The 16,778-nt window shown below is 42.2% G+C and overlaps 1 protein-coding gene across 2 annotated transcripts in view; it reads left to right on the top strand.

Moving 5' to 3' along the window:
- LOC103730409 (TRPM8 channel-associated factor 1) overlaps positions 1-16,320 on the top strand; it is a 48,917-nt gene extending 32,597 nt beyond the window's left edge. For both annotated transcript variants that reach the window (XM_008828631.3, XM_008828633.3), the window contains exons 3-9: positions 5,464-6,458; positions 6,725-6,822; positions 7,191-7,404; positions 7,708-7,947; positions 8,982-9,319; positions 11,249-11,499; positions 14,072-16,320. In XM_008828631.3, the coding sequence (XP_008826853.1) occupies positions 5,464-6,458; positions 6,725-6,822; positions 7,191-7,404; positions 7,708-7,947; positions 8,982-9,319; positions 11,249-11,499; positions 14,072-14,081 (2,146 nt within the window). In that variant the 3' untranslated portion in view covers positions 14,082-16,320. The remainder of the gene's footprint in view (positions 1-5,463; positions 6,459-6,724; positions 6,823-7,190; positions 7,405-7,707; positions 7,948-8,981; positions 9,320-11,248; positions 11,500-14,071) is intronic.
- The last annotated feature ends 458 nt before the right edge of the window (positions 16,321-16,778 follow it).

Below are 16,778 nucleotides of genomic sequence, written 5' to 3'. Positions count from 1 at the left end.
GTATTTTGGAATGCTACAGTGAATGTGAGAATGCAGGTGTCTCTGCAAGGTGCTGATTTTACATCCTTTGGGTACATACTCAATGTTTTGTTTTTAGTTTTTCAAGGAATCTCCAAGTCATTTTCTATAATGGCTCTACCAATTTATATTTCTAGCAATGGTATACAAGAATTCTCTCTTATGACATTTTGATAATAGTCATTCTAACAGATGGGGGGAGATACCTCATTGTGGATTTGGTCTCCCTTTCTTTGATGATTAGTGGTGGTGAGAATCTATTCATAGACCTGTTGATCATTTGTATGTTTTCTTCAGCAAAACATCTATTGAAGTACTTTTCACATTTTTAATTAGATTATGTTTATTGCATTGTATGAGTTTTTATACATTCTTGATATTAAACCCTTACCAGATATGTAGTTTACACATATTTTCTCTAAATCTGTAGGCTGACTTTCTGTTTCTTAGGTTGGTTGGTTTTTTGAGACAGGGCCTTCTTGTAGCCCCAGCTGGCCCACAACTCATTATGTAGACCAGGCTAGCCTCTATCTCACAGAGATACTCTGCCACTGACTCTTGCCTGCTGGGATTAAAGGCATGTGCCACCATGCCTGGCAGGTTGGCTGGCTCTTATGTTGTTTCTTTGGCTATTACAGAAGCATGTCAGCTTGGTGTAGTCTTGTTTATTTTTTTCCTTTTGTGGCTTGAGCTTTTGACTGTCATTGCTAAGAACAACATCAAGAAGCTTTATACCTGTTTTCTTCTGGAAAAGATTTATGCCTTTGGGCTTATTTGGTTTTTGTTGTTTAATTTTTAAACGTTATTGAGAGAGAGAGAGAGAGAGAGAGAGAGATGTCTGTGTGTATGTGTGGATACACATGTGCCACAGTACATATATGAAAGTCAAAGGACAACTTGTGGTGGGTAGTTCTCTCCTCCCAGCATGTAGGTCCTAGAAATTGCACTCAGTTCATTACACTTAGCAGAAGCACCTTTACCAAGTAAGCCATCTCGCTGGCCCTTGCTGAGCATTTTTTTTGGGGGGGGGTTGTTGGTTTTTTTTTTTTTTTTTTTTTTTTTTTTTTTTTTTGGTCTTTTTGAGACAGGGTCTCCCTGTAGCCCCAGCTCTTCTGGAACTCACTATGAAGACCAGGCTGGACTTGAACTCACAGAGATCCACCTGCCTCTGCCTCCCGAGTGCTGGGATTAAAGGCATGCATCACCACGACTGGCATTACTGAGGTTTTTATATAGTTTGAGGTAACTATGTGTATGAGATAACGCCTTCCCTCTCCGTCTTTCTGTTCCTCCCTTTTTTCTGCCTTTTACTGTTGCTTTGATCATGCCTTCTTGTCCTGTCAAACCTGGTCTAGAACTTCTTGGTTCACATGACCCTCCTGTTTCAGTGCCCCAAATATCAGGATGAAATGCCCCCTCTGTGCCTAGCTATGTTTTTAAAATTAATAATTAATCTTAGTAGTCATTCTTTGACAATACGTAGAAATTTTCCTTATGTTTTCTTTAGAGATATTGTACACCACTCTGTGGGGAAAAAAACAGAATTTTTTCAGACATTTGTTATTTTGAATATTTTGCTCTCATAGTGTTGCATGTGCTTTTCATCTCTGTCAGAACTGGTCCTTCAGGGTAATTTTGTAATGATAGTATTGATAGGTCAAAGAGAATGCATGTATACTTCTGTTAGACACTTTCAGTTTTCTTTATATAGTTTTTGTGCTGTTTAGCATTCCCATCAAGAATGTGAAAGAATGCCTGCTTCTCCACAAATGTCCAGTAATGCAGTTTTTGCCAATTTGATGGTCAAGAAAGAGTATTCTAATGTACTTTTGATTTGCATTCTTATAACAAGATCTGCTAATTTTTTGTGTGCTTAGGGTGTATTTATGATTGTTTGTGACCTGCCTTTCATGTGTTCCACTCATTCTATTGGCTTTTTAGTGCCTTCTCCATTTTAAGACTTCTTTACACACTAGAAATACTGGCCTTATATCTGTTATTTATATTGTATTTACTTTTTTAATGTACTTAGTATTTTACCAAAGTGCTTATGTATAGTTGATTTTAATCAGTAGTCTTGTTACACATCCTATTTTGAGACATAGGTGATCTGTTCTCCACAACTAGATGATAAAGTCACCCCTGTTTTCTTCTAGTATTTGTTTGATTCTATTTGTAATGCATATCTTTGATGTATTTGGATGTTTTTCTTGTACACTGTATGAAGAATGAGTTCAGTTTATCTTTCCCACGCGACTAGCCAGTCATCCCCAGTACATTCATACAAACATTTCTCTTTTCCCCAGTAACTTAAGATACACTTTTTTGTGTCTAAATATATTGGGTTTTTTTTTAGCATCTTCTCCATTTTAGGACTGCTTTACATATTAACAGTACTGACCTTATATCTGTTGTTTATATTGTATTTGCTTTTTGAAAGCTTAGTACTTTTCCAAATGCTTATGCAGGGTTGATTTTACTTCGTTCCTTTACATTTTAAGTGAACTTGTTTTTCTTTTCTAAATGACTTGGGGATGAACTGCTTTTTGCCCTCTACCCTCCCTTCAAGGGCAGAGCTTTCACTCACCCTGTTCGCCTGCCTTCTCCTTCCTTCCTCTCTGCCTTGTGTTTGGTTAGAATTATCTAGAAGTTTGGGTCTAACTTCCTTTTCATTAATTCTTTTTGTTCTGCTTTTCTTAGTGCCATGCCTCTACAAAGTTGTAATTCTTTCTTCCAATTGCATCAAATATCATAGAACCTTCTCCAGCAGGTTTTGGCATTCGTCATGAACTTTGGCAACATCCTTGCCCGTTACAGTATTGTAGCCAATTCTTTCCTCTGTTGTACTCATTATCATTTCTAGACAGACCTACAGTGTAATTTCAAGTCCCTTTTTTGTCAAAGTTTCCTGTGAGCTAAATTTCAGTATGTTTGTATGCTGAAAACTCTGGAGCAGCTGAAATACTTGTTTCTTTGTAAGCAACTTGTCTCTTCCTTCGGAGGCCATTCTAAGATTATTTTAACAATTAAGAGTTGATAAATCTACTAGAAACTGACTAGTTACAGTACAATGTTTCCTTTCATTGGCCTTGACATTCATTCAGATAGATTTTATTTGGAAGGTTCAAATCTGTTTCCAACCCAAAGAAATGGGCGTTTCATTTCCTGTGTTTTCTTCTGTTTTCTCTCCATTCTATCTTTTTGAAACTCCCACTTATTAGATGTTAGATCTTTAGGTCTGTCTCCTTTTCTCTGTATCAGCCTGCCCCCACCCCCACCCCTATTTTTTTTTTTAGAAACAGATTATGTATCTTCTTAAAACTTGCCAGTTACTTAGTTTTCTTGTTCTTTTCTTCATGTTTCCTGGTTATTCCTGGGAAGTTGGCAATTTTCTCTCTGTCTGGTTTTGTGTTTGTCTTTCATGTGATTCTCATCTTTAGTGATTCTTGTCCATTTACATTTTAAATTGTACTGAAATTCTAAGCTCATCGTTACTGGTTCTTGATCTTCTCTCTTATTAGATTCTTATGTCTTGATTTTGGATCCATCTGATTCCATCTATTTTATGTCTGCCATAAATGCATCTATCCCAGTTTAGTCATTGAACCCTGCACAAAATCCAGTGATATTATGAATTTATTTTTATTGTCGCAACTTTTATTCTGCCTCAGAAGAAAGTTTGAAAGAGAAGTAAAATCTACTTGTTAGTTTTTCAATTTATGAAACTGTTACTTAGTCCATCCTTTCTTCTGCTGAACCATCAGATAGATTCTGAACATACAGGAACTATGTCGTTGCTTAGATGAAATTCTGGGGACTCTGGGTCTAAATCTTAGTTTTGCTATTCAGCATCTCTCATGTTGTCATAATAGGATCATGTAGAAAACCCAATGCTAACATGTTAATGTAAAGCACAGTAAATCACCTTTTTACTGACTTCATTCGGTAGAGAAGAAAGAAGAATTGCATGAAATTTATGAACAAAATTCCCTAAAAGAATTAAAGAATTTTCCATTTAATTTTGCATATGTATTTTAAGTACTAAATTATTTTTATTAATTTTTTAGTATTACTAACTATGCAAAATCTTTTAGAAAAATAGTATCAAAACCAGAACATTTTTCACTCCTTTCCGATGTCTCTCTGCTGCCTCCAGGTCAATGATCATGAGAAAAAAGATTGTAATCACAGTGTGCTTAGCAACCCTGCAGTCAAAGCCAGAGGAGCTAGTTGGATGGTTTTCATAGTCAGTGCTTCAAGAACAGGGCAAGTCTGATCAGAAAGCCCCAGGTTTCCCATCAGCTGCTCAGATATCCCGTTTTCCCACAGTCCTTATGGCACAGATACTACAAATACATTGTTTACCCAACTTCCATTTTTGTTCTTCTTCTAAGTTGCCTTCTGACCACACATTTGCCACCTGACACCCAACAAAGAGTGACAGATCCAATTCTCAATTGCGAGAGTTTCCCCTAATAACCCTACTAAGCATCCAGGACTCCATCTTCCTTTTGGAATTTAAGGGGTCCTGAGGTCTTCTAGGGAGGCCTTACCCATGGAAAGAGAGATCTTGGTGCTGAGCAAAACCCCACAGCATACAGCTCTCCTGTTGGGTGATGAACAAGCAAGGTTCTGGTAATATAGGCATTCATACCCACTCAGTCAGGGAGCCAGAGGCCTCATGAGAGTTTAGGCTAGCCACTGCCTCTAGCCGATGCCTTCTTCTTCACCTTTTGAGATACCACTTTGTCATTAGCACCACTAACTGCTTTCTACACACTCTACCTGTATCAGATTAACTGTGTGAAATTGATAAACAAGAGTGATTATAAGAATGAAAACTTGACTTCCTCCTCAATGCTCCTTGGAGCTTTTAAGGCCTCAGATAAACATCTTAAATCTAAAATATTCAGTCTAAAGCACATATATTGCAAAGATTTTCTTTACAAATTCCTCTGGAAAATTACTGCTTCAAAAATGAGCAGAGCAGAATTTATGCTAAGACCTTTTGTCTTCTCTCCAACCAATTTCCACACCCTGTGAGGTCAGCTCCACCTACTCTGTTCTCCCAAATTTGCAATAGATGAAAACAATATCAGTAAAAGTAGTATTAGGGACTGGAGAGAGATGAGTCGGTGGTTAAGAGCACTGACTGCTCTTGCAGAAGACCTGGGTTTGATTTCTAGCACCCACATGGCAGCTACGAACCGGTCCTTAACTCCAGTTCCAGTGGAATCCGAAGCCCTCTTCTGACCTCCGCCGCATTGCAGGACAGGGTGCACTCACATACATGCAGACAATACACTCATACACATAAAAAATAAAATAAAAATAATAAATAAATATTTTTTAAAGTATTATTAGTGTCCTTCTACACAGGGCAGTGTTCCTGGAATTTTGTGTACAGTGGTTCCCTCTAACCAAGTGCGCCTGTGTCTTTTGCAGTTGTGAAGATGACCTCTCGGAGGACCGAGATGAGCTCCTACATGGCATCTCAGAGCTGGACATCACCAACTCAGACTGCTTCCCCTCCCAGCTGCTAGTGCACGGGGCTTTGGCCTTTCCTCTGGGGCTAGATACCTACCATGGCTGTGTGATAGCCGCTGCCCGCTACGGCCGGGGTAGGGTGGTTGTAACTGGCCATAAGGTATTATTCACCGTGGGTAAACTTGGCCCCTTTCTGCTCAATGCTGTCCGCTGGCTGGACGGGGGCCGCAGAGGCAAGATCGTGGTGCAAACAGAGCTGAGGACACTGAGCGGACTACTTGCGGTAGGGGGTATAGACACCAGCATTGAGCCCCAGCTGACCAGTGATGCAAGTGTCTATTGCTTTGAGCCTACGAGTGATGTGGGGGTTAAGGAGCTGCAGGAGTTTGTAGCAGAGGGTGGCGGGCTGTTCGTTGGAGCCCAAGCCTGGTGGTGGGCCTTCAAGAACCCCGGAGTGTCCCCTCTGGCTCGCTTCCCAGGAAACCTGCTCCTCAACCCTTTTGGCATCAGCATCACAAGCCAAAGCCTCAACCCAGGCCCCTTCCGTACCCCTAAAGCGGGAATACGGACCTATCACTTCCGCTCCACCCTGGCTGAGTTCCAGGTGATAATGGGTAGGAAGAGAGGGAATGTGGAGAAGGGCTGGCTGGCCAAGCTGGGACCAGATGGGGCAGCTTTCCTGCAGATCCCCGCCGAAGAGATCCCTGCTTACATGTCAGTGCACCGCCTCCTGCGGAAGCTGTTAAGCCGCTATCGACTCCCTGTGGCCACACGAGAGAACCCTGTCATCAATGACTGCTGTAGGGGAGCGATGCTTTCCCTGGCCACAGGCCTGGCCCACTCTGGAAGTGACCTCTCGCTGCTAGTCCCAGAAATTGAAGACATTTACAGCAGCCCGTATCTGCGCCCCTCGGAGTCTCCAATCACCGTGGAGGTCAACTGCACCAATCCAGGTATGGCAGAAGGGTGGGAGCTTGGTATTACGGGCACTGAAGCTGCATGGACACGGCATTGATGAAGTGTTAGAGAGTGTGACCACCAGTAACCGGTCATCTCATCTTTCTTCACGTTCTTTCAAGAAAATAGGGACTGGGGTGTTGGTGGTGTTTGGAAACCATCAGTCAGAGCAGTGTGGACGGGAAAAGGGTGGCAGCATTCATGGGGTCTGTAGAGCACTGTGTGGAGGGGGATAAAGTCTACACTTCCCGCGCTTTGGCAGGCACCCGATACTGCTGGATGAGTACTGGACTCTACATACCTGGAAGGCAAATCATAGAAGTCTCTTTGCCTGAAGATGCTGCCTCTGCTGATCTGAAGGTGAGGCCCGCTCCCCATCTCCCCACCAAATGACACCAAATCCAAACACTCACCATCAGTGCTAGTGACTTTCTAGTGCTGGGATGAAACATTCTGACAAAAACAACTTGGAGGGGCAAAGGTTTATAGCATCTTACACTTCTGAGTGACAGTCCATCACAGCGTGTTTCCTCTGCCTGCTTCTCAATGCCAGAACTACCATATGGGATAGGTAACTAGGACTGTGCTACAGAAACACCAAGGTCCATTTATAGGCATCAGTTCTCCTCAGGTGAAACTTACTGGTCATTCCTGCTCCTTCTTTAATGTCTGTATAAGACTCACTGTGAAGTTGTTTCAGTCCCTTGAGGGTGATTTCTCTGCTCCAGATACAAATTGGCTGTCATACTGATGACCTGACCAGGGCCAGCAAGCTCTTCCGAGGCCCCCTTGTGATTAACCGCTGCTGCTTGGACAAACCCACGAAATCAATCACCTGCCTCTGGGGTGGTCTCCTCTACATTATCGTGCCTCAGAGCAGCAAACTCGGTTCTGTGCCCATCACTGTGAAGGGAGCTGTCCGTGCTCCGTACTACAAGCTAGGTGAGCAGAAGCTACAGAGTGCATCCCAAGGGACGGGAGGCGCTGTGAATGAAGGGGTGGCTGGGGCTGTTTGGCTCACAGAAAACAGACACAGATCAATGGAAAGAGGAGGTTAGCTTCCTTAGGTTCTGGTCTGATGCCAAAAAGAAAAAACAAACCATGTCTATAGGGGTATCCTGGAAGGATGGAGGAAGGGATGCAGTTGTTCCTGAACTTAGGGTTCTCCTCCTGGAGTTCAAGTTGTATGTTCTAACCTAAGGGATTGGAAAAGGGTGTTTCAAGCTCCATGCCCTGTCTTCATAGGAGAGACATCCCAGGAGGAATGGAAGAGGCGTATCCAGGAGCATCCTGGTCCCTGGGGTGAGCTGTCCACCGACAACATCATCCTGACGTTGCCAACCGCGAATCTGCGTGCTCTGGAGAACCCCGAGCCACTCCTCCGCCTCTGGGATGAGATAATGCAGGCTGTGGCAAGGCTGGGAGGCGAGCCCTTCCCTCTGCGCCTGCCACAGAGGATTGTGGCTGATGTGCAGATCTCAGTTGGTGGGTGCTCTGAGTGGATGTCTGTGCATGCTACCCCAAACACCTTTCTTCTTTCTATAGCCATGTAGCAGGAGGCAAGGAGGATAATGATATATAGCTAGCAAAACATATAAATATATCCCTTGTTGTTTAAAGGGAAAGAGAAAAATTACATATGAAATAAATAACAGCTTAAGTCACCTTGTCCAGAAATGCCATCAAAGACGTCAAGAGATATCACCTGAGCCTTGCCAGGTGCCCCTCAAGCAATTTTTAGTGGGCACATACAGCAGAAGGCCTTGACCCAGTTGCGACTCATTGAAAGACTCTGAATAAAGAGCTCTTAGCTCTGAATTAAGGAGCCAAAGCAATGAGGGGAGAAATATGAACACAGCACCAAGGAAATTTCTCTTGACCCTCGTTTTTTTAGTTTGTATAGATAACTGCTGTAAAAGAGCATCAGTGTGTGTAATCCCACATCTAAAAGTGAAGATGAGGCACCTTCCAAGAGTTTTAAATTTTGAGAAAATGGTGTGATGGCATAATGACACAGGCTCAATGGATAACCCTCATAAAAGCATGTAGTGGCACCAGTAGCCCCTGCAACCTACATTCTCCCATGGCCAGATGGAAATACCATTGCAGAGCGAGCTTAAGAAGGAAAGCCTGGGGGCTGGAGAGATGACTCAGTGCTTAAGAGCACTGGCTGCTCTTGCAGAGGACCTGGCTTTGATTCTCAGCACCCACATGACAGCTAACAACCACCTGTAATCCCAGTTCCAGTTGAATCCAATGCCCTCTTCTGACCTCCGTGGGCATTGCACAATACAAATGCACTTATGCACATAAAGATAATACATTCATACACATAAAATCAAAAAGCAATTGAAAAATAATAAATAAAAGAAGGAAAGCCTGGGCGTGTCTGAGCTTGGTGGCTCCTTGGACCAGTAAGGGTACTAGGAGCAGCCGGAGGTATTTTGGAAGAGAAAAGATAAGAGAATTTAATGGTCTGGATGGGAGGATCCTGACCCTGTCCTCTTCTTTATTCTCAGGCTGGATGCACGCAGGGTACCCCATCATGTGCCATCTGGAGTCAGTGCAGGAGCTCATCAACGAGAAGCTCATCAGGAGCAAGGGGCTGTGGGGCCCGGTCCACGAGCTGGGCCGAAACCAGCAACGGCAGGAGTGGGAGTTCCCACCTCACACTACTGAAGCCACCTGCAACCTGTGGTGTGTGTATGTTCATGAAACAGTCCTGGGCATTCCTCGAAGCCGTGCCAATATTGCCCTGTGGCCCCCTGTTCGGGAGAAGAGAGTCCGAATCTACCTGAGCAAAGGGCCCAATGTGAAAAACTGGAATGCCTGGACTGCATTGGAAACATATTTACAGGTATTGGGCAAGAAATTTGGAGGGTGACGGGAGGAAGGGACCACCCACACCACGTTGTCAGACGATATTCCAGTGACCCTGGAGACCACCTACTGCATCTGCCTCCCACATTCAGCCACACAAAAACCTAGGTAAATCCAGGGATAACAGCCATATAATGAGGCTTCTCTGTGCAGCATTTTGCATGACCCTACAAAATGCACAGCTCTGCACTGACTTTCTAGTTTCAGCTGTACCCCCATAAAAGGGCACAAGAAAACATAGAAAGCATTGAGATATCTTAAATCTGGTAGAGTACTATAAATATACTTTACTCTTTCTCTGGCTTTAAAGCCAGACACACCAGTGACTGAAGCCAAATTCTCTGCCTTAATAGCTATCAGGCCACCCTCCTTACATGCCAGTCATGGGTTATGACCAATTTTTCCTCAGAACTGAGGAGGGTGGCAGCTCTGCCATGGATTCCACCTTGTGTAGGCAATCCAGGATCCCTCACTGCCTTGGGTCTGGAGGTTGGCTTCGCTTTGGAACTGCCATTCAGTGACCCCACTACCTGTCCCTGTGCCTGGATAGGTCCCTAGCTCATTCTGGGGAGTGGCATCACCTTGGGTTCAAGTCAGGACTGATCTATTCTGGTTCTTCCACCTGTTCAGGCTCCTCTTTGCCCATGCTCGGTGCTACGGCAATAACATAAAATATTGCCCAGGGGGTGGGGTGGCTGCTTTGCTCACTGGTGAAGTCTTGTTGGACCTGGGAACTGCCCTGACACCACTTCCCTTCAAAGCCCTGACTGGCTAGCCTGGGCTCTTTCTAATAGTCTCAGAAGGATGATTTAAAACAAGCTCTATGAAGGGCTGGAGAGATGGCTCAGTGGTTAAGAACACTGGTTGTTCTTGCAAAAGACCTGGGTTCAAATCCCAGCACCCACATGGCAGCTAACAACTGTCCATAACTCCAGTCATAGGGGATCCGACAGCCTCTTCTGACCTCCGTGGGCATTGCACAACATGGGTGCACTGACCTACATGCTAGCAACACATGCATACATATAAAAAAAAACAATAAATAAATAGAAAGTTCTTCTGACCTCCGTGGGCATTGCACAACACGGGTGCACTGACCTACATGCTAGCAACACACGCATACATATAAAATAAAACAATAAATAAATAGAAAGTAAAAAAAAAAAAAGCTCTATGAACCTGGCTAGTGTGGCCTCTTTCCAATAGCCTCAGGAAAACTGCTCCTTTCTAAAATTATAGCATACTCTTTATTCTACTTAACTAAATTGTCCATAGACTTCTACTTGATTTACTTTCTTCCCAAAGGCCGATTTTGTAGTCTTGCCAATTGACGGGAGGATTAGTGAGGATCTCAGCATAGTGATGGGAAATTCCAAATTGCTGAAGTCCAACTTTGCCTCTGTGAAGGATAATGAGGATTGACCCCCTCCAGCCAGGTTTAAACCCGTGTGAACATCCTGTCCCTCTTTTCAGCATCTCATGGGTAAATAAAGAGTGTGACAAGGGTGGACAACACCGATCATCCATCACTGATTGGGGCATCTGCTTTGCACCAAGCACCATGCTAGCCCTAACACCTTTCTTAAGATTAGTAAGTGGACCAGGCATGATGGCACGTGCCTTTGATCCCAGCCTTCGGGAGGCAGAGGCAGGCGGATCTCTGTGACACTGAGGCCAACCCAGTCTACATAGTGAGTTCCAGGTGGGCTGGGACTAGACCCTGTCAAAAAAAACCTGAAAGATTAAGTGGAAGAGCAGGGCATGAGGCCAGCACGCAAAACAGAGACAGTCCATGACAGATGCAAAGCTAATGTTCAGCAAGTTAAATTTATTAACTTCACTTATGGTGTGTGTCCAGCCGTCTTTTCTGTGGGTTGGATGTCTCACCCACTATAACTTTTTCTAGCTCCAGGAGGCCTTTGGTTGGGAACCGTTCATTCGCCTCTTCACTGAGTACAGGAACCAGACCAACTTGCCCACTGAGAATGTCGACAAAATGAATCTGTGGGTGAAGATGTTCTCCCACCAAGTCCAGAAGAACCTGGCTCCGTTCTTCGAGGCCTGGGCCTGGCCCATCCAGAAGGAAGTGGCTACCAGCCTGGCCTATCTGCCTGAATGGAAGGAAAATATCATGAAATTGTACCTTCTCACACAGATGTAAGGAGTGCCCATCGAGGTGGCAGGTAGAAAGGTTTGGGGAGGTAGGCAGAGGTAGGGGTTTATTCCTCTACCTCTGTCTTTTAGGGTTCTGGCCTTGTCCACTTAACTCAATGCTCTGTGTTGTATTACCGACTTCTGTCTCTAAGAAGCGGATTAAGAACACAGCAAAAAGTGATGCCAGAATTTCTCAGGAACAAGGCCTGTGTTTATGAGCCCAGCTCCTTTGCTATAAGTTATCAGACAGCCTCCTGGCCCTACACTGACCCAGTGCTGGGAGCTTGGGCACTTGTTTCTATACTGGCCCTTAGTTCACCTTCAGGGGCTATAGACCATGAAGGGTGGGTCTTACCATGGTATCCTGGTGTATGAATGGGTATAAAATCTGCCTCTTAGGGTTGTCATGAAGAGTCAGACTGATAATTATAAAGAGGTTTGTAGACTATGTGGTGCATGCCAACTAAGGATTGTATAATTTCATGCTGACCCATTCTCTCCCTTAGCTTGAAGGTTAAGATCAGCCTTTCCATTAGTAGATTCCTGTGCCCAAATCATGGGTCTTTTACCTATTAGTTGTAAGTTGCTGGCAAGATCCTTACCTTCTCCATGACTCTGTGACCTCATTCCATAAAATCGGATCCATTTCATATGGTTATTGGGAGAATTCAGTTGTACAGCACCTCTAAAACTAATTAGAGCAGTTACTGGGTACTGAGAAAATGTCTGCCACTGATTTTATTGTCTAACTAACCCAATATCACTCTAGAGCTAGACTTCACTTTTAGATAGTACTTGCAAACTCATAACTTTCAAAAATTCTTTGATACAAGAGCATGTAAAAATTATACATATTAATGAGATACCATGTCATATCTGATATATGTATACATTTTGTAATGCTTAAATCAGATAAAATACATCTGTCTCTTCAAACATCTGTCATTTCTTCATGCAATTACATTCACATCACTTGTAGCTTTTTTTGTACGTAATTGTTGTCTGTCCTATGCATGCCAACCTCTAAAAGGATTCTGGTATGTGATTTTATGAATCTAAGAGATGGACTCACAATTCTCAGTGGAATTTTGGAATTTGTTTGCTGCTGAGTCTCGCTATACAGCCAAGGCTGGCCTCAAACTCATGATCTTTCAGCCCTGGCTTCCCAAGCGCTGGAAGTTACAGATGTGCATTACCATGCCCAGTTCCACAATGGAGGTTTTCTTAAGCTATTTAGATTTGGCATCTTTATCCAGTTCTTTGAGGTAAAATTCCTTCAGTGATAAAATCCAGAGTGGAAATCTAGTGAAAAACAGAACAATTCCAAGATAGTGTTTGTCCTTAGCAAATAGTAGACACCCCTTCTTGATGGTGATTATATTCTCATGGTGATGCACATTCAAGACACAATCAGCACTGTCAAGAGTTTCTCGTCAAACACATACAGAAAACTTCACTGTGAAACAAAGTTCAGTAGAGCTAACTCAGCTTTCATTTAATTACTGCGTATTCAACAAGCAGTTGTTTGGTTTTTTGTTTGCTCATTTGATTTAGAGCCTCCCTTCATAGTTTTAATGAGCATTGTCTCTAGGGTTGATGTTGTACACATCCATTTTTTCCTTTAATCCACTTCTTTTTATTTATTTACTTTAATATATCATATTACTTACCTAGCTGGAAACTGGGTGAATCTGTGGACCATAAGATTTTATGTATATAATGTTTCTTGGGATTTCTTTATCATGTAATTTCTAAACCCTAGAATTATTTCATGAATATCTATAGAGTAGGAGTTTTGAACACAGGCATTGAATATTTGTTCAGTGTTTAAAACAACTGCTATCAATTATGAAGTATTGAATAGATGTTCAGCATTGTACCAGCCCCTGTATATGGGCTATTTCATTTAATCCTCCCAATAATCTTATGAAATAGAAATTATTATCATCCTATTTTATGAATGTGAAAACTGAGTTTTATAGGGATTAAGTATGTTGTCTAAAGCTCTACTGGTAATAAGTGGTGGGTCTATGATTTTGAACCCGAGTATTCTGATTACAGAATGGGTGTTCATAGCTACAGTGCTTTGAATAACCAAATAAAGAAATAAGTCAGCACACAGAAGAATGTTTCTGTCCCTACTTGCTAGAGCTTTGGCTCTTCAGACTTGGTAGGAACAAAGGTCCTTCTGTTTCTTCCAAACACCAGTGCAAAGGAAAAACTCAAAGTAGCTCCTGAACTGCTTCCCAGTAGAAATGCTGGGTGAGCCTTAAGCATCAGGCAAGTCTTTTAGGCTCCAGTCATTCAGATTATTTGTCATTCTCTCTTGGGTACCATTCAACCATTTTCTAGTTTATTGGATTTTGAATGATGAGCTATTTGAAGCTCAGTATTTTAGAATAAAAATGTTTCCATTCTCATAGCCCCATCCTTTAGTCTATTTTCAGCAGTCAACCCCGGGATCTTTTAAATTTATAAAGTTATACATGTTATTCCCCTGTTCAAAAGCCTTCAGTGGAACTCCAACTTAAGATAATGAACTGACCATGTAAGTTTGCCTTCTTTCCTTTCCCAGGCCGCACTGAAATTGAAGTCAAGGAATACAAAAGAGAATCGATACCACTCTGCAAAGAAAACTAAAGGCATTTTTAGAAAAGATCTCAACATCTTTCTGGAAGAAAGTAGATGAAACATAATTAAGAACAGAAATCCGAAGACACCTTTCAGACAGAACATGAGCTGGTCTGAACGTCATAACTCCAAAGAGACCTGAGCACTAGAGAAGTCTTATTACTTATTGTACCAGTTGTAAAGAGACTCCCATCCTACCCGGCCCCAACCCTTGTATATAGAACACAGGCAATCTACTATTGGTACCAGTGAAAATGTCATTGTTATTGTTGTTTGAATAAAAGAATCAAACCACCTGAGGAAAGGTAGGAATTAGTGCTCCAAATGATGTTTTCTTGAAATAAGTGACCCCTAGCCTGTCAGCTAAGTTTCCTCTGAGAGTTGAGACCTCTACTCACATGCAAAGGATGTCTAGCTGTAGTGGAGACTGACTGGAGAAACAGAGCAAGTCCTTTAAAAAGTCGATAGCTAACATAGAGTCTTAATGTAGATTTTCTTGTAGGACTTCCCAGACATGGAGGGCAGCAAGGGAGAGAAAGGGAGAAACATAAGAGAAACAATCATTTAGCCTTAAAAAAGTTGAAAAACTATAAATTAAAAGAAATAAAATTCATATGGAAAAAATTAACAAAATTCTGGCCATATCTCTGTAGAGATTTGAAATATATTTGTCAAATAATAAGAACATGCTAAGAGAAAACTCTTAGAATTTTTAATGCAAAATAAGATGGTCAAAAGTATTTAGTAAACACGCTGAAAAAAAAAGAGAAGGAATCTCTCCAGTACAGCAAAAGGAACTAACAGACAATACAAAGGAAATAACCAGCAGTAAAGAATTGAGGGGCCCAATACAACCTACACCTAGGCACAGTCTTAGGAAAATTTGGAAGATATTAAAAGTGCCCAGCCAGGAAGAGAAAATATATCTAAGTCATCATTAGCTGAACGGAACAGGATGAGAAATAATCTGGCAGTTTTTCACCAGCAGCACTGAATGCCAGAAGTCAAGGGATCGGGGATTCACACAGCTTCTGGATTCCGTAGCAGGCAGACTGTTGAGTAATGTGAAAATAGACATCTTTTAGCAGGTGTGTTTTCTCCCTCCTTCAATTGTGCCCTTATTGAGGAAGTTTTCTAGAATAAAAAAAGAAGAAGAAAGTTCAAAAAGAGGGAAAATTGCATCTAGAAAACAGTGGACCTCACCCAGGTTGTCTCCCTGTAGATGGTAGTTATCCAGCAGGCCTGTTGCAGAAGAGAGCAGAAAGCTCTGTGCTCTCTGAGAAGAATGTGCATTGTGTGCCAGAGTATCACTGTGAAAATGGGAGATTTGAAGAGGTGGAGGATGTACCTTCTATAGTCAGCAAAAAGAAGGGCAAGTCAAAAAACTGAGAAATTAAAAAGTAGTGCAGGATTTTGATGACTCCAAGTACGGAAAGAGACTGGATTTGATGTCGGTGGTAGATACATTTCCTTTCTGGTCGTACAGGCCTCATGACATTGGAAGTTTAGGGGGAAAAATGCATCTTCTACCTGGCTCTCAGTAAATAGTATTTGCATAGCCAGAATAAGGCAGCTGCCACTTACTGGTCTTCAGCATTTGAGCAGTCTATCAGCAAAGCTGGAAAGGCTTAATGCTTCATTTAGAACAGAAGTGGAAAGTGCTATTGACCAGCTGAGGCGCAAGAAAGAGACTGTAAATTAGTTGGGGGCGGGGGGTAGGGAGGGAGGGGAAGGAAAAGTAGAGTTACTTGCACATTCAAAGTGGGGTTGAGAAGATACAGTCTTCATTTAATGGAACAAGAACTACACAATTAGTATATGACCAGTTCTATACATGAAACCAAGAGAAGTATTAGAAGTGACATCTAGCAGACATTTGGAGAAGGGCGGGCAAAGGAAAGGTGGAGATGGTGTAAGTTATATCCTTATCTTTTGTAATGGTGAATTAAAGATTGTTTAAAGTTAATAAGTCAAGAAATTATTGTTCAAACATTATTTAAAGATAGAAAGTTAGTTGCCAGAATATTAAAAAAAATAGATATTGGTAAAAGCATCTAGGAAACTAAGGACTAAGGAAGGAGGGTGGGGTGGGAAACTATGGTTTTCATTTCAAGTTCTTCTGTACTATTTAATTTTGTACCTTGTGCATGTATTACTTGGAAAAAATTTTGTAATAAACTTAAATAAAAAATCCTTGAGTGGCTTCGCGTTGACTAAGATATGGTTGAATGAAAACTTGACATGACTGACAAGGCCAAGAAGTCCTGCAGCTCCCCTGATGTGTCAGGCTAACTCTTCACCAGTGCCATGACTCCAGCTCTAGTTGCACTGTCAGCCAATGAGCCAATTATTCAAGCACTCTTCACCTTATCTTGTTTCTACAAGTGTTCCAGAAAAAAAAAAAGGAAAAATCCTTCTGCTGCTCTCACCATGTCTGGTGATTAAAGCTTCCAGTCTAGCAGGCTTGCAGTGTTTTTTAAATGAGGAGTGCTCAAGAGGGCATAGGCAGACTGCCAACAACTGTTCTCTCCAAAGCCCTAGTCTGTGTGAAACAGTTCGAGAAGAACATATGGGACTCTAAGCTTTTCTGTGCTCCTAGTCATTTCTAACATTCACAAGCTTTACACGAGGCCAACCAATCACTGTGGGAA

The sequence above is a fragment of the Nannospalax galili genome, unplaced genomic scaffold (genome assembly GCF_000622305.1).
Source record: "Nannospalax galili isolate Female #2095 unplaced genomic scaffold, S.galili_v1.0 scaffold233, whole genome shotgun sequence".
NCBI lineage: Eukaryota > Metazoa > Chordata > Mammalia > Rodentia > Spalacidae > Nannospalax > Nannospalax galili.
Note: the sequence above shows the minus strand (reverse complement) of the source record. Positions and strands in the feature narration are given on the sequence as shown.